At 35.5% G+C, this 20865-nt stretch overlaps 1 protein-coding gene across 2 annotated transcripts; it reads right to left on the bottom strand.

Moving 5' to 3' along the window:
* Positions 1 to 1876: 1876 nt before the first annotated feature.
* Positions 1877 to 20079, bottom strand: LOC104886705 (choline/ethanolaminephosphotransferase 1). Of its 2 annotated transcripts, XM_057392612.1 has the most exons (19): positions 20057 to 20079; positions 17730 to 17884; positions 16705 to 16714; positions 16528 to 16578; positions 15797 to 15874; positions 12570 to 12645; positions 12395 to 12417; positions 12218 to 12318; positions 9210 to 9304; positions 8581 to 8649; positions 7894 to 7963; positions 7465 to 7528; positions 7334 to 7374; positions 7171 to 7255; positions 6955 to 7017; positions 4495 to 4553; positions 4355 to 4407; positions 3796 to 3868; positions 1877 to 2404 (listed from the first exon to the last, which is right to left on the bottom strand). In XM_057392612.1, exons 2-19 carry the CDS (start codon positions 17864 to 17866, stop codon positions 2383 to 2385), a joined length of 1170 nt encoding a protein of 389 aa, XP_057248595.1. In that variant the 5' UTR covers positions 17867 to 17884; positions 20057 to 20079; the 3' UTR covers positions 1877 to 2382. The 2 variants fall into 2 exon arrangements, with proteins under 2 accessions (XP_057248595.1, XP_010669490.1); XM_010671188.4 differs by lacking the exons at positions 15797 to 15874; positions 17730 to 17884; positions 20057 to 20079 and having other exon boundaries at positions 16705 to 16709.
* Positions 20080 to 20865: the final 786 nt, after the last annotated feature.

The raw sequence follows: 20865 nt of genomic DNA on the forward strand, positions 1-20865 counted from the left end.
TTTAGCAACGAAAATTAGCCCAAAACACCCCATTGAGATTATGAAGATCAATATGAAGATAATGAAGCAAATTGTTTTTGAAGAAAAGGTTTAAATGATGAAAAATCGAAGGGGAGCGATAAGGAAATATGGGAAGGACCCACTTCATAGCATTGTTGGATTAATTTGATATATGGGTAGCAAAACCAATAATATAGAAATAAGAAAGGTAGTTAAATCAACAAAACTTTGAGTATATAGTTATTTAAAATCTCGATATAAAAAAAGGTAGTTAAAACAAAAAATTTCTAATATTTGTTAATACATAATTAAAGCTTAAATACTAAGTTGTCGATCACCAAACATACCAAAATTTTGAAGTACCGTGAAAAAGTAAAGTAAATATGTCCTAATAGTAGCTTGAACTTTGAACTCAATATTTTTTTTTTGGAAGGGAACCTTAAACTCAATCCCATTTCTTCATTAATGAGTAGAATCCAACACGTCAGATTAAGTGAATTAACCAAGTCAAAATAGACTTATTCAAGTTGGCGATGCTAAATCGCAACCTAGCCAGCTAGCTCTAGCCCATCTAACTAAACTAGTGATTCAAGATTAAATGAGTAGAAACATCCAACCACATTGCACAAACCATACTTGTATTTATTTTGCACTAGAAAATACCTACATCGGGCATTTACGAGTAGACTAAAATCACAAAGGCTATCACTCAACTAATCAAGTCCTACATATCTTATATTACTCGGCTTTTTATTAGTTTCAACACTTTGAGTTTTGCACTACTTATATACTTATTTTGATCAATAACTTTTGGAAAAATTGAAAAGAACAATCCCAATTACGGACGTTCTACCATTTTCAGTCCCAACTAAGGATTATTTCTGAACGGTCCCAACTACATATCATTTTTGCCAAAATTGATCCCAGCAGGTGAATGACCTGCTACAACAGGTAAAATGCGTAATTTTTTCCTTTTTCTTTTCCATCACCACCTATTCTACATCATCCCACCACCGAGCACCACCAACACTTTCTCTCTCCACAAAACCACCACTCAGATCCCATTCTCAACCATTTCCAGCCTAATTTCACATCTCCAACAGCCAAACGTCCCTCTTCACCCTCACTAACGTGCGTCGATGAACCTCCACCCCAAACCAAATCTTCGTCACTCCAACGAACCACCCCCAAGGCCACCAGGTGTGGCGTTGTAGCCTCTCTTTTCTCCCTCACTCACACTGCACCATGCCATTAGATGGGAAGGGAAGGGGATTTCGAGGTAGCTGGGGAGGGGGATGGGATTTCCGAGGTTATTTGGGGAAGTGGGTGGGAAGTGAGAGGGAAGGGGATTTCGAGGTAGCTGCGGAGGGGGGTCAGAGGGGGAGGGTCAGCATGGGAAGGGGATGGAGGGGATTTCGAGGTAGCTGGGGAGAGGGGTGGGAGGGGAGAGAGATAGGATGGGAATGGTTGGCAGGAGAGATTGGTAGGAAGAGGAGGGTTGTTAGGGGAGGGGATTTCGAGGGAGGGTGGATGGGTGGGTTGAGAAGGGGGGGGGGTAGGGTGGGGTGGGGAAGGGGTGGTAGAAGAAGGGATGACATGGGAGGAAGGAGATAGGAGAGAGAAAAAGGAAAAAGAAATTAACTTAAAACAAAAATTCAACCTATTAAACAGGTAATAAGTCATCTGGGATCAATTTCAGCAAAAGTGATGCATAGTTGGGACCGCTCATTAGGATTAAAAATGATAAAACGCCCATAGTTGGAACTATTCCTATCAATTCTTCCACAACTTTTTACTAATACCTATAACAATTTTAGTATGTAGGATGATGATTCATTTATCTCAAAAGTGCACTTCTACGTTTGTGATAACGACGTCCAATCTTCAGCAGTACCAAAATAGACAACTCTCCCACAGATGAGCTCTACAAAACATGTTTCAAGAGCTTTGTTTTTTTCTATCACTTTAGAGACGAGGATAATTACATTTGCAAGCAAAATTCCTACTGTAGTAATGCATCACAGAATTTGAAAGACAGACACCCTTGTGATTATGTAGGTGACCCAAACCAAAACTAATGGTGAAGTTTCCTACAGCTTAAACGAAGTACAAACAGTATAAGATTATTTTCCAAAATTTCCAGCACTGGGATACTTCATGTCTGATGTCTCCAATCCCTTGCATTTCGTTTTTGGGGTGCGGCCTAACGCTCCTCACCCGGTGGCAAAAATTTATGTAACTTGGCTCAATCAATATACAACAGATAATAGCCATCACATCTTCAACAACTTGCAATCTAAGCGAGTTCATAAAGATACAGTCCATAAAGGTTGATCCATAGCATTTCAAACGAAACAATCTCCGAAGATTAACCTAAGTTCCTCATGCTTCTTTTCTAGTAATCCTGTAGTCATAAAAAAAGAAAAATGAAAACTTTTCACAAGATGAAAGAAAGTTGATGCATACTTCAGTCGCTACCCTAGCTGGACCAATTAATTTAAACATAATAAAAACAGTCTATATAAAATCAAACAAGGTTAGGTGGAATGCTTTAGTCAATGTACCATCACTTCACCTCCAAGTACCCATGGGCAATTGGGCATCCTTGAAGCTCTGACATGGTATGAATACTAGAGCACTTCAAATTGGACAAAGAACATGGAAGCTTGACGTAGGATAGCTGAGTCTAACACTACAACATACACCTGTCCCTGAAACAACTACCCAGAGTTTGAGTAGCATAGTCCCCCTTCCTATGTTTGAATATACTAACACTCCATAGTCTCTCCAGTCCTACAGCGGTGCCAGTTCCCCCTCCAAGATCTGCAACTTTCCTCTCACCTCATCACACCCAAAAACTCCCCTCCGAACAGACTCCGAATCCAGCCTTCCAGTGCTGATGCTAAAACTGATCTTGTTGCCACCCACACTCTCATTCATGATGCTCCCAGATGCCTTTTTCTCTCCATTACCCCTGCCTCAAGGAACCTGATCTACCATCCAACAGATCAGTTGTCCCCCTCTCCCCAAATGTTCACTGAAAAGCAGTGGACCCCTGGCAATCTAGCACTGATGCTTCATTCAATCTATCCATTTACATATTCTTACCTTCCCCATCAAAAGTACCCTATTTGCTATGCAAGCCACCTATGCCTTCCTATGAAACCAGTTACCGAAAAAAGTTGTGAGTGAAACGTGCACTTATATACTTCTACAAGATATTCATGCATTCGTAAGCACAAAATAGAAGAGGGGTGTAGTTGGTCAAACGTCATTAGAGATTCCAGAAGGGATCTGGTGAGTCCAATCCCTGCAGAAACCTGTGTTAAATTGAAAGAGGCAGTGACAGAGAACTCGATGCCTCAAAATATAAACCACAGAACCCCAATTACTACCATTACGGTATTTTGCCATTTTGGCACATATTTAACAACTAGAGAGGACATGGACTCACATAGTAACGTTCTTTTGTTGGGAGGTTATATGAGATCTCTATAGGGGGCTATGTTCCTAATTGCACAGCACAGTGCCAACTTATCTTCGCATGAAGCTGCCCTTCAACCAACAACATAATGAAACGAAATCCGAGTGCTCCTCTATAAGAGATGCATTATGCATGCAGTGCAAACTAAGACAAATTGATCTATAATCACATGATTTCTTTCTAAAGGAAGATACAAAGGCATTACATGCCACAAAACACAACAAAACCAATCCAGTCACTGACTCACTGGACAAAGGAAATAAACACAAATAAAATGTCACAGTTGTACATGCAAACAGACATATAGTCACCTGAAGCAGTAGATTCCCAACGCACTTGTGATTTCATGAGTGACTGATGTTGCAAAGTGCACGTACAAACAAGCTGGGCCAAGCCATAAACCTCCATCAGGATGCTAAGAATTAACTTAGCTTGGACATATTATAGTGCAAAAATGGAGAAATCAAGGGAAGATGATGAACTTTGATTGATTAATAAGAGTAAAAACAACAAATGCAAATGATATTCAGCTTTCAAGAGGCTTAATTCTCTCCCAATTGAACTACTATGAGCTCACCCAATTTCTCATCTATTCTCAACATGCCTTTCACAAAGTAATGCCGAATGGAACGAGAACTACGCATTGTATGTGTACCTTGACTCCAAATAATATATTCATTCAATACAGGAAAACCAAGGACAACATTTCGTGCATTTCATAGCCAAGTTCAATCTGTGTTAAGTGTCAACTCAAAACAGACTCATTGTAAATGTTTATAAATTTTTCCTTCATGTAATTCATGTCAACAATAGATAGCAATCAAAACGGAGAAAAGAACTAGTTAAGAAAGATGTTAAGAGTTCTCATACCAGTAAATGCACAATAACCAAGCAGCACCAAGAGCTCATCAACTAAAGGGACTCTGCAAACATGTCAAAAATGGAAAATCGATGCAGTCACGTCAATAGACATAAGGAAAAATGACGCAGCCCACAGGTAAGCTTCGTACCCATAATTTAGCCTAGCAGTCAAAGCGTTTGCAATGGCCAGAGGCAGATACAAAAGAGACTGAAGCAAAAGGCATAGTAAAAAAAAGTTAGTAACCTAAAATACAGAATAGAATGCAGATTCAGAAAAGGAAACACAAAGTGATGCACAGTGTACATTATTATACTGCATTATTAGTTGTAGAGGATTAAAAGGACACGACCCCTCAACTTCATAGGACTATTCAAAAAACAGAATACAGATACACCATATCCGGCTATTTGGTTTGTCCAAAGGCTTCTTTCCTGGTTGACCAACAATTACGAAGGTGGGATTCTCTTATTTAAGTAACACAGTGGAAATGCAAAAGCTCAAAATAATTTAATTGGTTGAAAACTTATTGTCCACATCTCTTAGTTATGCTGAGAAGTCATGGATTAGTCCTCGGGCTTAAGTGACTTTAGCTTTCCTCACCCGTAATCTTAAGACAATAATAGCCATTGGTACGACGAGTTAGCAGGTCCCAGACTTATCTCCCCAAAAGGAAAGCAGAAGTAATCGGTGAAAGTACCTACATCTACATGCAGAAAACAATCCTTTAGGGGGAAGGGCTGCTGATTGAGAGTGTCGCGAAAAACTCGAAATCAACAGTCAAAGACTTGGTGAAACTCGACTCAGGTTGGCTGGACTCTAGATCTTAAATGATAAGTTAAGCAAGTCCCGACTCAACTCGCTAAGCTCGTGAGCAACTAAATAGGATGACATTTGATAGGATAAATTGGGACAAACACTTCAATTTCATATTTTGTCATTCCCTGAACTCACTTTGCTTTCTCTCTCCTCAAGATAGCTTCAAGCCTTCAATAACTGTTGTTAAATTGTGTGTATCCGCTCACAAGCAACTCAAATTTGACTTGGTAAAAAATCGCTCACATCTCTACAAGGTCCGTCCTACTCGAACTGTTTCCAAGTCGAGTCAATCACAACCTAATTACAGTCGACTCGCTGGATTAGCACCCTTATTTGGGGGCAGGGGTGTTGGAGAAATGCGGTCTCTCAAATAAGTCATGGATAATAGCTGACGTACGATTAGCTGCCTCTTAATAACACTTGGATGCTATTTCATCTGGAAGTTCCAAACATGCATACAACAGATTTTATCCAATTATCCAATCCCATGATCAGCACCATGGATGAGTTAGCTTAACCAATTTGCTGGATGACAAAATGCATGGAGTCAAAATGTATTTTCCACTGTCAAAGTCTCAAATCTACATTCTTTAGGATCAAAGATAACTGTGAGTCTGAAGTGAGCCACACACAATGTAAATTTGACACCAGGTCGGCTTAATTCCTAATGCCAAAAGTCCCCAAAACCTAGGTACTTACATATCAATGTTTCTTTTATCCTTCATGGATCTTAATACACAAAAATATAAAATTATATCATCAAATCTCTCAAAGGTTCTCGAAATGAACCACATTCTTTTACACCCAACACGCAATGTTAGAGGCTCTTTTCCACATATCATATACTCCCTCCGTTCTTTACTACTTCTACCATATTCGATTTTAGGCTGTTTAGACATACTTCTACCATTCCTATTTTGGGTAAGTTTAGGCCCTACTAATGCACTTCCTCTGTCTTACTTTTATCACATACTTCTACCACTTCTCTTCCTTTTACAGATACTTCTACCATTTCTCTCTTACTTGTAACATCCCATGAGTTCAAGATACTTATATGTTCATTTTATTACCAACTCTCAAAATCTGTGCCATTTAGATACTGTAGAAGTATTAAAGAATGGAGGGAGTATCAGCCGGGGAAAAAAAACACGGTCGCGGTCGCGTTTGCGGGAATGGCTTGTAACGGGGAAATAGAACGTTTAAGCGGCTGACGCGGCGTGAATTTTTTTAAAAATTCACATTAATATGTTTTAACCTTATTTGCATTTTTTTTAGTTTATGAAGCATTATTACAACATAATATAATCAAATCTAATAGAATATCATGTTTCCTCAACTATATTATTAAATCGTAAAAAAATTTGGCTAATGTTTGGAAAGAACGGATGTAACGGGGATAAAAGCGTTCTAACGCGGTGAGTTCGCCTTACGGAACGGAATGCGGCGAGAAGTATGTGAATCTTAATAAGGCGTTCTATAAAAGGATTTCGCGGTATGGCAAATCCAAAATTCGTTACAGAACAACCATTCTGTAACGGAACGGGAGAGTTTTAATTCCCTAGTACCAGCTATATGTTCAAATATCATTCCCCAGGTGTATACATGCAAAAGGCAAATTCCAAACTGGCAAAGCATCAGCAGCTTGATAGCACCTATTGGCAAGTAAAATTGCAAAGAGACAATCAAGAAATAGATAAATAATACATCAAAGGTAACAATTAGCACACACACACGTTTTCATGGAACTTGGGCTAATAATACGACAAAAATTAATCATCAACCAGAACCATACCATACACATGCTAGTTTTGAGACCCTTCGGCTCATCACACATGTGAGACAAAATCATCCTTCCCTGCAAGAACATACTCTCGCATCAGCTTAAATAAGAAACAAGTACTATGGTGAAAGAGATATACACTCCCCAGTACAAACAACATGCACAATAATCTTACCAGTAGAAGATTTTAAGAAAAAGATAACATTACCATACTAGAGGTATACTTACCACAAGGAAACCAAATGCAAGTCCAGTGCCCAATACAATAAGATGGGGATAGTTGCGAAGTAGATCAGATGGAGACAAATAGTCCCTGCAGGACCAGTACTGTTACTGTATATAGAGAAGGGATCTGAAGAAAACAAAGCTAATAAAGGGCAGTGGACCGTACCACACAAGGACTCCAACCATGAGCAACACAAACGGATAAAGCTGACATTAGTATCGCTAAGAGTGAGTTCCCAGATGATTACAGAAAAGAAAAAGGAAAGCAACAATAGAAAAGATAGAGAGGATAATTACCATAGCTAATGCAAGCAGCATACTTCCTTTCCTCAATTTAACTACCCTATAGACATTCTGTATGCTGCACAGGAAGCATGTCCAAAATGATATCATTACAGGTGACAAGAAGTCAAATGGCATGCTGATAGAGAACTCCTTTCAGCACATCCAATAAAATGACACACAACACCAACACTTTAAAGAACAAAATAACTGCAGATAATATATCCCGGTTTCTGTCGGCCACTTTCTATCATAAACTTATTCAAGCAGATACCAAGAGACATATCATGATTGAATGTGCCCACTCATGATATAGTTCCCTTTTTATGGTACTTCTGAACCAGATACTCTTGTCCTATCCCGATTCAACATGCAAATTAGATAACTGAACAATGTAGATGAAGTACACAAATAAGATTGATATACATAGCAAAGAATACCAACTTGAATACAACCGTAGGAATCACAGCAAAAGCAATCATTAGGTACAGCGCAGCTTGGTAGGTTGGAATCCCTAAACCAAAGAACAAAAAGAAGGGTGTCAGCATGCAGGGATGAATTTACAGAGAAAAAAGAATTAAACAGAAGTACTTTTACTCTAATTTGTAGTATTATCTAATTCTTTTAGCTACTAGAATCATGTATCTCCAAAAATTAAGATCTTTTACAGTAGCAACCCATTCAAAATCAGAGGATCATATCAATATATCATATCATAGTGTGGAAAGAGTAGACAATTGATACCATTGTAATTTGTAAGTACAATAAATAGATCTAATAAAATTACAGATAATATAAATTTTTCAGCACACCATATGGACGTGTCTTGATTATACCCGACAAAGTCCATCCATGTCGTACAAAACTGTGCTACTCAAAGAAAAGCTGTAAAACAGATGTCTTTCTCAGTTCAGCTTCACAAGTACACGCAAATGACTATTCTAAAAAATATATGCGAAATTACTCAGACCACATTCAGGTATTTAAAACAGCAAAGGGATCTACTCACAGATGAATAAAATAAGAAAACAGACAGCTCATTGAAATAAGATGCTGAGAAAAATATTTGCATTGTCATTACGATCGAACATAAGACTTTGCAGGATACTCTCTAGTGCATTGCTACATTACCACTAAGATATGGCACCCAGCTCAAGAAGGGTATTGACGTTCCAAACTGATGAGCCCACCACTCGGCACCTAATACACAGAAAATTTTATAGATGATTACTAACAGAAACAAATCATTATTCAAATGCATGCATCGCCTAAAAGCAGTTGTAAACAGTCCAATCAATGGCACTCTGACAAAGAGCACCCTACCCACCCACAATTTAATATATTTAACATCTATGAATGAATAGACATTGCTTTTCCCTAGGTTCTACATAATCTCAGAAAAATGTTAATGCAACAACATTAGATGATCAATCTGAGATCTTTCAGCATCAGCGACATCTACCCTTATTAACTCCAATACATGATCACACTTAACAGAATCAAAGTCCAAAACAACATAAGCCAGATTGATTTTAAGAGTCATATTACTGTTAACCACCTAAGTGACTTGTCACATTTCATACTTGTTAAAGACCAATTGACCACAAAAATATTTTCTTACATGCAATCATCAACATAGTTATTCTTTTAATAGGATTACACAATTACATGAGGTGTTAATCAACTAAAAACTACAAGCATACCAAATGCATATGAAAAAAACAAGTACAGTATAACTCACAAGTGTTAACGTGGCTTACCGACAAAACTTGTGAAGAAGTGACACAAGTAGATCAGCATGAGGCCTTCAGTAGGTCCATTGACTACAGGAAGGATTAGAGTATTGGTGAAGTAGCTGAACATCACAAGCAAATAAATGGGCCAATCAGGTTCCGATCAGAAAGAAAAGAAGATTTAGCAGAATGGTCCACCCTTCGAACCATAGAAGCAAATCCCAGCAAGGGAAAAGCAAATTAGACAATACAACAAACAACACCCAGTACAATTTCTAATTCTACAGTGATTAGGAATAAAGAAATTGTTTAAAAAGTGTTAAAAACCCCTTTACAGAAAACTAATACAACTAAAATGTTAAAGCCTTGATCCCACTAAAATTGGGTCGGCTGCATGAATCAAGATTGTCTCCGATGGTCGTTTACAAGGATCCCCTACCTTCATTCTCTTCTACCAAGTGCTACATGCTCCTGCAAACCTATCTTCTTACAATTTCTAATTCTCTCATCCGAGTCATCTTCGGCCTCCCTCAACTTCTTCTAACATCCCCTGTATCCCCAATACCCGGTTCATCCTCTAAACATCGTCTCACATGCCTACACCGCTGTAGATGGTTCTCTTTTATCGTACTCTCAATGGCTACAACTCTAACCCTTATTCAAATATCATCATTCCATAAATCTTTCAATGCATCTCTGCTATCTTATAGACTTCTCTTTCAAGCTCCCTTTGACACTAGCTTTCGCATACCTCCTGATATACCTTTGACTTTGCTTGTCGAATGGCTTCTTTTGCCTTCACCTTAGCATCCTTATACTCAGCAAAATTTTCTTGATTCCTAAATTTCCATAGGGCCAAGTAGTATTTCCGCCCAGTTATGTCCATATGCACTGGTACTTTTCCTTCAGTTCTTCTGGGACTTCTTTGGCTACATTAGAGAAACTGTTCCTCATCTTTACCCAAGTTAATTGGGGTCCTTCTCAAAGCTCCAATTGACTACTTTAACCACTCTGTTGGCGAAAACCTTTAACAATACCTTCTTGGAAACTCTATCATCTTATTCTTGGCTCACCTAGACTTTTATTCCTTCTTAAACTTGCCTTCATACGAACATCTAGCCTTAGAAGTCTATGTTGAATAGTTACAGTTGAGGCAACTACACCTATCTGTTTGCCTTGCTAGAAGGAAGTCTATTTGTATTCCGTTTTCTCCACTCCTAAAAGTCACCAGGTGAGCATCTCTTTTTACAAACATTTAATAGCCCTTTTTCTACAAAGATAATGAGAAACCAACATCATTTTCTATAAAATACTTAAAAAAGCATAAACGTCCTGTATATAACAAAAAGTTAGTTAAACGATATAATATTCCCTCCTTACCATGTACTAATAAATGTACTACATTATTTGCAAACTGTCCTTTTCAAGAACTTCTCTTATTCTTCTTTTACCAAGGCCATAGTTTCTCAGATTTTTAATCTATCCACATTTCGCTATCTCCATGGCAAAAGAAAGAATGAGAAAAATGAGAAACACCAGGAGAAATTGACATGAGACAGTGATAAAGCAAAAAAGGGACTTGTAAGAGTAATTGAAATGAGATAGTGATAACACAAAATAGGGATAATCGTTAAGAAGGGAATACCAAAGGGGATATCACGCTACAGGGAGAGGAAATGAGACTCGTATTTAGAATAATTAAGCAACTAAATCAAGAACGACAAAAATTACTATTCAAAAATGTTCATTAGCCATTATGATAATTTTTTTCATATCGATAAATCACATTATAGAAAATTTTTACATAAAATATTATTTGTCTCAATTCATGTGATCCACTTTTTTCCAAGACAATATTACTTAATAAGTCCTATTTCTTTTGAACATAAATACATAATGCTCATCTTAACTTTTCCATCCCCCCCGTCCCCTCAATTCCCATATTGATTTTATAACATACTTTATTTAAAGGAGAGAAAATCAACAGAGTATAGAAGCAGCAAGATTTTATTAAAGAAACCATGCATAATAGCAATTGGAGAACAAGAAATTAATGAAACTAGGTACATGAAAGCAAAAGAAGAACAAGATATACATCACAAAAACAAATGTCGTCCTAGTATCACGGCTGCATTTTACCATATAAAACAAACATACAAGCCCTTCATACACACCACAGTGTGTTTACTGTCTAGCACTGGAAAACTCCACAGGTGCTTTCCCAAATATGAAAGAAAAACAACTTTCTCACCTTGTGCTGTTATTACGTGATATACTATCTATTACAATTCAAGACACTTGCTCCTATCTAGAAGACTAATATGGATTGAAAAGTCTTGTTTTCTTATACCATAGAGCTTGTTCTTAAGCTTTTCCTCCATCGCAAATTATTATGCTGTTTACTAGCATCATTGAATTTAAAGAGACGTATAGAGAAGGGTCAAAGCAGCATTATTTTAGAAAGAAACCAGGAACACTCACAAATGGATATTGAATAGCTAGCCATCCAACGGGGCTAAAAATCAACACAACCGAAGTACAGAACTAGTCAATCTAATCGTGTATTTGTGTTCCTCAAAGGTCAACATATTCCAGCAAGGGACAGATTCAACCATAAAAGAACAAAAACCAATTGTCATAGACACTTTAGTAGTATAGCGTATCTGCTGTTGAAAACTCTCGAGTGTCCCCCAAACAATAGTAATGTAAAATGAGTTCAATTTCTTGGGATTGGGGCTGTAGGAGGGCAGAGATTTGCAAAAAATAATAACATTCAGTTAGCAACAATATGTAAACAGCACCAGACATAAGGCATACAAATAAGCAGACACATATAATAATATAAGGGCTCAACATACTATCTTATGCTTCATGGTGCAGGTTTCGGAGCGAGACACTACCTAAGCAGACACATATAATAATATAAGGGCTCAAGAATTCATCATTAATTGAATAGATCAACATGAAGCCACATAGGCTAGCACAACTGTCTAAGTCCCTTTAAAAATAAAAGGAAAAAACTCTAGACCACATACTTTTCCCATGTTGCACCATAAAATGGAATAGCTGCAATCACCCAAAACCAGAAAGTTGACCTTCCACACATAGCAGTACTCCCAAAAGCAAGGGCTTCAAGCTGAGACAGAAAAATAGATTTTAAGTCTATCTACTTTAAAGCACAAAACATTATTGAAAGAAAGCATACTACTCACAGCACAACCGAGGGCATCACATCCTGCAATGCAAATCAAACACATCAAAAATACACATTAAATAGCTTCAAAAATTAGTAGAAACTAGAAGTAACATATTGATGACAAAAGTAGGGCAAAAACAAGAGGGTAGGATTAAGACAGACATAGGTTGGAAATTATGAAAGAAACTTACCATGGTCAAACAGCTCACCCAATGGACTTGAGGAATTGGTACGTCTTGCTTGCTTCCCATCCACAGCATCGAAGGTCTGGAGTAAGTGAGAATGTAACCATTAAACAGAGCAATGAACATTAATATTCAGTGTTCGCTTGATTTTTTGAGTAACTACAAACAAAGCATCTAACTAAAGTACACTTTCTTTGATACTGACAGGGAAAGTTTCCCCTTAGATGCTGGTGAAACCTCAGCATGGGCCAGTCATCACACACACTTTTGCATAGTGCAAACGTGTGACTTATAACAGCTTTCAGTATGAGTGAGACCTCAACATGAAACATCGCACAGACATTTCATTACTAAAAACCTGACTTGGAGGATCTCCAAGAACTTAGCAGCAATAGCATTTAGCATCTCCTACAAGCTTGCTTCCGCCATACTTGCATATACAACTACAAAACAAAAGCGAATTAGGTAGCACCATTGACCGCCAACCAACTTTCACCGATCAAAATCAGCTTCACCACAGGCAACACGCCTGTGCCTCATCTTGGAAATGGCCAATGATAACTGAGCTCAGTAGTTACTTCTGGGAAATTTGTTTTTCACTCTAAATTTTTTCCTTCTGGAGAAATTTGCGCTAGGCAGATTTAAGTCTATCCTCACCTAGGTAGGAACATGGTACGTACTCTGTTTCGTTTTAAATGCAACAAATGGGTATTATTTGTGAGATATAAAATATTCATTTGTTGCATTTAAAACGAAACGGAGGAAGTATTAAATTTTGACCACATTTGTAGGGGTTGGTATTTGAGCATACCACAACCGAGATACAAGGCCAGAACAGCTGGGAAAAATCCACATTCCCCGTGAAAGTGTTTCTTCAAACGTTACCGCGATTGAGACCACATCCGAGATTCAAAGCAACGGTAGAAAGTCTTTCCTGTATGGAGATGGGAATTCATTTGCTCCTACTAGATGGAGATGAAATTTTATTCCGACAGTTTTGATATTCAGAAAATCTATTTCAACGAATTACTAGAAAGTAAATATAATCAAATAATAAATTAAATAATTAATATATGTATAATATATATATATATATATATATATATATATATAATATAGAGAGCAAGATCACATGAGAATGCTCCTTACATGAGAAATGAGAATGAATCTCAACCATACGATTGGTTTAGAATTACAACACTTATTCATTTGAGTTATAACCCTCTAAAAAATTTTGAATTCAAAAATTTTTTTGTTCTTTTTGAATTTTGAAAATTCAAATATTTCGTTTTTGGATTTACATCACTTTTTCATTAGAGTTACATCACTGTTTCATAAGAGTTATAGCGTGTAAAATTCATTCTCATTTCTCATATAAATATGCATTCTCATATGAACTCAATTCTATATATATATATATATATATATATATATATATATATATATATATATATATATATATATATATCAAAATTAGAAAATTGCTTCGTGTATAAGAAGTTTATTTATAGATTCCAAAAGTTAAATATTTGTTAAAGGAAAATACTACTATATATACATATAATTTAAGAAATATATATTATATACTTATGTCTACGAATAATAAATATGCATATATAAATATTATAATATTTCATTTATATATGATATTTTGACAATTCATCAAACTAATAGGCATAAGTAAATTAGTCAAAAAAAAAAAAAAATAGTTCAAGGAACGAGAGAGAAGAGAGTTAGATGGAGAGGAGGGTTTATTAGGGGTAGTATATAACAATGAGTATGTAATCATAATATAACTGAAAAGACACAAGCATTGTAAATAGATGTATGTTTTATAAATATATACATATGAATTAGAAGAGAGATTATATCAGAAGACAATGTCCTCAAATAATGTACATTTTTTTTACAGAATTTTTTTTCAGATTCTCTATGATTTAGAGATTGAACCACATAAAAACCCTCCGTAACCCATCAGAAAGCTATTTAAGTTATTATATCTCAATGCAAATGATGGTTGAGAGGATACTGAAAAAACATGTAAATTTCATTCTACAACTATACCAAAGAATTAAGCACATCATAACTCCTCCTGGATCATCCATATCCCCAACTCCCGAAGGAAGCAAAGAACTTCCTCCAAAGATTAAAATTAAAGAAAAAGAATGCTGAATCTCCGTTTATTGAAAACATAGCCATTAAAGAAAAAGATTAAATAAGTGTGAGGGACAGAAATGCTGAATCTCCTTAAATTGATGATAACCAGGTTCAAATTATCAATAGTCGTATCTATTGCCTATTTCTAACGGGTCATATCCTTAACACATATTTAACCTTCTATAATGAACATAACATATGGATGAAAAAGAAAAACAAAGCACTGGAGGAGAGCAATTCTGGATTGCCTTTTCTTTTTTTGACGGGGCCTTTTCTTTAACCAGGTTCAAATCATCAACTATGATACCTATAGCACATTTCCAACAGGTCATTTTCCTCTGCTTTGATGGTTTTACATTGACTGTTTGGGTGCATGCGTGCGTCAAATGCAGATTTGCTGGTTTATGCTATATTGAAGCTTTAGCATAAGCGCCTCTAGGATCCCATATCAAAAAGGCCATTTACACAATCGAGCAAATAGGGATTGAATACCATGAAAGAACTAATAAGAAGTATAAATTCCCAGTTTCTCATTTTACACAATTCACCAAATAAATTGTTTATTCATACGAAATTCAACAAAACATATGGTAACAAGAAAAATACACCAATATTCTGCAAAGAGCTTAATACACATGTACACGACTAATGTGAAAATCACACATGAAATTGATCCATAACATGAAGACCATAGACGTTTCCAGCGCAATGAGTTGCCAACACGCATATCATTGTAACAAAACAACGTTCATTACGCTTGATTAGATATAAGAATTAACAGTACTTTTTTCCTAGCCTCCTAGGTATCAGTCATCGACATGTGTTTTCTGACAAAGCCATTGTAAGCTTCCTGATTGTATATGGGAACTTTTCCTTTTTAGCAACTTAGCCACAGCAAAAATGAGAAGGCATGGAATTTATCGAGGCGAAGGGGTCAACAGAAGGGAAATTAAGGATAGAAGAGAGTACACCCAATATCGTCTGACCCTCGAATAAGAAGTACAGAACAACATCAACAAAAAGTTTACAGATAAGAAATAGGTTATCTCCCTCATAAGTGAAAAGTGAAAACAAACCTGGTATAAGAAGAGCAATAATCCATGCATGAAATGAACCCATCTAGGTGGTGGCAAATCCAAACGAGGTGAATAGAGCTGAAAGTGAAGCCCCTTTTGGATAAATTTTCATTAACAAGCAACGAAACAAATTCATATCCTTCACCAGCCACAGACATTAGCCATGTTATAAAACAAATACATTTCAAATTTTCAACCACAATGATCGCTTTCTGACATAGATAAGTCTAAGCACACACCATTATTTTGCATAGCAAGAAAACAAATCCTCCTACTCTTTCCTGCATAAGCTAATAGCAAGTATCAAAGCCCACTAGGGCCACTATTTACCCCAATTCAATTTTGGCACCAAGACAAATTTACCCCCACCAAGAAAATATAAATAATCCCTGAAGCAACAACACAAAAAGAAAGCTTCAATATAAAAGTCATCTTTCATTTAACAGATTCTGTTTGGAGGGGGTAATTTAACAGATTTCATAGAGCATAAGATAGAGAAGGCTTCAAAATGAATCCCATGTGATATGATGTATATATGGAATAAATAAATTGTTACAAGTAATCAGGAAATTTTACGAGTCTAGTAGTATGATGTATCAAGTGTTAGAAAGATACGTGACTTAAAAGCTACATATGCAGGAAAGAGCATATCCAACTTAGAATATGTTACAAAACCATAAACCCTGCAAATACAATATAACTGAAAGAAAATAGAAAATTTATTCACTTACATATCCAAGCAATGCAGAAGTAGTTAGGAACATTAATCCAGTAAGTGTTATCTGCACCAAAAAAATGTTAATCCCTGAGACAATTTATGAAGGATCAAGCTGAAATAGCAAAAATCAAAAGAATGGAGTAAAATTAAGAGAGAATAGAAAATTTTGAAAGGAGAACAAGATAATTACCATATTTGGACTGAAAAACCACCCACAAACGGCAAATATGCACCAAAAAAGGAGGGTCAGCAACTTTACACAACATAAAATAAGCACCAAGTACTGATTATGCAAATGCGAGCACAAACAAACATTTTAAACATATTAAAACACGAAATACATTTCCTCTCCAAAAAAAAATGTACCAGAACACTAATAAGTAAGGGTAGAGATACCAATTACTACTAGAAACAATGAAAAGCAACATAACTTAATGCATATAACAAACTTAAGCTTGCACTAATACAATTAAGTGATTAATTATACACCTGGAGCTAGCCAGATATCTTCCGAGCATTTATGACAACTAAAACCAAAAAAACCTAAACCACAAAAACATGCAAATCAAAGTTGAGAACAATCAAAAGGTGATTTCCACCATATGACCCAATCAAAAGAATCATGCGCATATTTTACTCCCCGTACAGCCCAATTTCATAAATTAACATTCATTAGCCTTTTAGGCTTTCAGCATTGCAAGACCAATAACATATGAAACATTGTTTGTATGCTACTGATGAAATACTATTACCTTAAAACAACACATGTAATAGCTGGATACAAACTAGCTTATATACTTCCACCTCCTCAAAAGATTCTGGACTTTCAAAACCATGCATTTCAAAGAAAAATGAAAACTTCTTGAGGTGGTCAAAATTATACATGATGATAATATACTATGAAGACTCTAATGGTGTACTATTTTATATCTTCATTGATTAAGATCCTAAAATTTCTTATCTATGTGGTTCGAACTACAAAGCTAAACATTAGAGAGTCATCATGTTTAAAAAGGACAACATCTTTTCTACCACGAACAATATGAACTTACCAACGGTCAAGGCCAATTTACTCATTTACTCTACCCAAAAAGAAAACCCTGCAATAACCAACCTAATCTGAAAACAAATTCACTAGAGAAGTCAATCCCTGACATGCCAAAATTATATTTATAGAACAAAAAGACAGGAAAAAGACAGAAAGGGTATACTTACGGAATCCAGAGAGGAAAAAATTGCACAAATCGAGTCCAGAATGGTTGTAAGATGTATTTGGCCAAATATGAGTGATCCACACCACTGTACTTGTGTCTATGTAGCGCCGCGACACCATGAGCCCCAATATACCCCATTATTCGCTCTCCCAGTATCTGTCATACTCCGAAAATTTCAGATTCTTTAACACAACAAAAAGAACCAATGCAACACACCATAACCAGAAATTACTAACTGACTAAGAAAACTTCAAATTGATCCCAAACCAAAAAAAAAAAAAAAAAACAAAACAAAGGCAATGAGCATAAAGGACAATTCAAATAAATTTAAAGGAATGTGGTCACAGAAATAATATAGAGGTTGCCATGTAATCCTACTAACAATATGACCTTATTATTCAGTTATTATTTGAAGATTAATGTTATCTTGAAAATTTAGAGATCATTTTTGAAAAATGATATTTTCAACCAACGAAACCAAGAAACAATCTTAAGATATGAATCAACGATAAAGAAAGAAGCAGCTAGAAAATAATCATTGAAATGCTGCTTTGACCCCTCTCTATATGTATCACTAAATTTGATGATGTTAGAAGACAACGTATTGGGGTGCGTTCGCTTCACCTAAATTCTCCTACTGAACTTATTAGAAATTAACAGAACTAATCTAAACTTATTATTTATCAATGTTCATTTTATAAGGTGTTAAAACTTATCTGAACTAATTTAATCTTAAGTGAACTTATCTGAACTTATTAGACGTGAAACTTACATTTTTAAGGAGAAGAGAACACAACCTTCATTTACAATGCAGGAAACACTTAAAGGCGAGCTCTAGGTCTAAGAAAACAAGTCCTTTCAACTTGTATTTTCTTCAATAGAAGCATGTCTTGAACTCAGATTGATAAAACCTAAGTTCTTTTAAATGCCCCATATTCCTTTTTGGGATGCTTTGGATTAGTCAGACCATCTCCTTCTTGGAAAGAGGCTTCCTCCTGACATGTGATTTTTCAAATTGTTCATGATACCTTCATACCGCTACCCCAAACATGCATGTAATTGGCTATAACTTACAAGCACGGAGGAAGTAGTATAGAGTCACATACAAACATCCCAAGTTAATAGTTGTTTTTCATTCATACTACCTCTGTCTCTTTTAATTGCTACATTATTTTTTCACAGTTTTCGAGCACAACTTCAAACCTTAATTCTTGAGTTATGTATATAAGAAAATTATAAAAACTATATATTTCTATTCAAAAATAATAACTATATATTTGAAAAGTTCACATTGAGAGGAATCAAACAAGATTCCACATGACTAAGTTTTCTTTAAATACATAAAATTAAAGGTAAAAGTTGTCATGTGAATAGTACCCACAAATAGAATGTAGCAATTACAAAAAGACGGAGGGAGTATTTGTCGAAACACCCATAGAGTTCCCAATTTTAGAAACATTTCGAAGGGTTTGGTTTCCGTTCTTGCATGGTGAAATCCAGCCGTGCATATTGTCTAAACCAAAGTTCTAACAAGACATCAAAATAGACATACATACTCTGTTTGTTTCGGAGGAAAACGATTTTCCGCATTTTCCATTGTTTGGTTGGACGAGGGATTTTAAGGGTGTGTTTGGTTGGACGGAAAACATTTCCAATAAAAATAGAGAAAAATTCAATTCTAGATTGATTTTCCTTTGTTTGGTTATAAGGAAAGTAACTTTCCTTTGAAGCCATTTTCCATTATTTGTGTTGTGTTATTGTTTGATAAAGTGCGGGAAAGTGTGGCTTCATTTGCTTTTATAGGTAATGTAATTTTCCACCCTTGGGAAATGAAGTTCAACCCATATTTTTCCTTCTTTGATCCGATGCAAACCAAATACAACCTAAGAGGAAACTAAGGTGGAAACGAATTTCACATCTCTTTGTAAACATTTTCCACCAAATTTGAAGGAAAACCATTTCCCTCCACTCTCTCATACCCAACATCTCCATTTCCGCCTTCTTAGCTTAATAGTTTTCCACCAATCCAAACAAAGAAAAACTAATATTCATTTGCATTTTCCATGAAATATGTTTTCTGTCAAACCAAACAGACCCATAAAGTGAATTTCCTCTTTCCCCTCTTAATATTATAACAATGGAAAGCATGGTGAATAATAAAATCAACTTCAAACAGGAAATTCGAACATCTGTAATTGAAGGAATACACAAGAATAAAGGATTAGCATGGAACATCAGCACCAGAAAATTAGTGCAATTCAAAACAGAAGCTGTTCAAACAGGAGATTTCAGTCGACATAATATGATAATAAACAGCAGATAGTTTACCACAAAGCTAAACGATTTGAACCCTAAAATCCTTAGAAATCGAAAAGTAATTAAACATTTGAAAACTCAAAAGTTAATCAATCAAAGTTCTGTATAAAATGGAGGAAAGAGATACTATATACCTCAAATATTGCTTCAAAGTTGCTCGAAATTGAAGATTAGTGACAGATTAAAGATTAGTTACCCACTGAAATTTTCATATCTGTTGGAACTGATTTTAAGGTTGGATATTTGATAAATTCGGTTTCATTATGGGTATCTAATTCCAAATTTAGTAAATTTATAAATTTTTACCCCGTGGTACATATTTCATATTTGCCCAAAAGTTGCCAAAATTTTTCAGGGTTTGCAAGATCATTTGTTTTTTTTTACTGTGACATATTAATATTACCAAAAAAATTATTATTACAATTTCATATTAAGTGAAACTAGCTTTTTTTGCAAGCCATGCGTGCGGTGACATTTTAGGCATAACTATTATTTGGTATAAAAACAAATGAAAAATAAAATAATGAAAGTACGTATCTATGTGGTGAGTAAGAAGTATTTAAATACTTACCAATAGTATCTAAAAACATATTTAAAGTAACTATAAGTGATAAAAATGTATATCCAATTAATGAAAAAACGGAATATTTTTTGGAGTTTGTATTTGTGATTAATTTTGTATATGAGTTGTCTTTGTAATGAGAATGCATGTCATATTTTTTGTTTATTGTCTGTGGTATTAAATTTGGGTAAGTTCTTGATTACGAATTTTTTTAGTTGATTGAATCTAAATTTATTTTGATTGAATATTTTTTATCGAC

The sequence above is a fragment of the Beta vulgaris genome, chromosome 2, assembly GCF_026745355.1.
Source record: "Beta vulgaris subsp. vulgaris cultivar EL10 chromosome 2, EL10.2, whole genome shotgun sequence".
Classification (NCBI taxonomy): Eukaryota; Viridiplantae; Streptophyta; class Magnoliopsida; order Caryophyllales; family Amaranthaceae; genus Beta; species Beta vulgaris.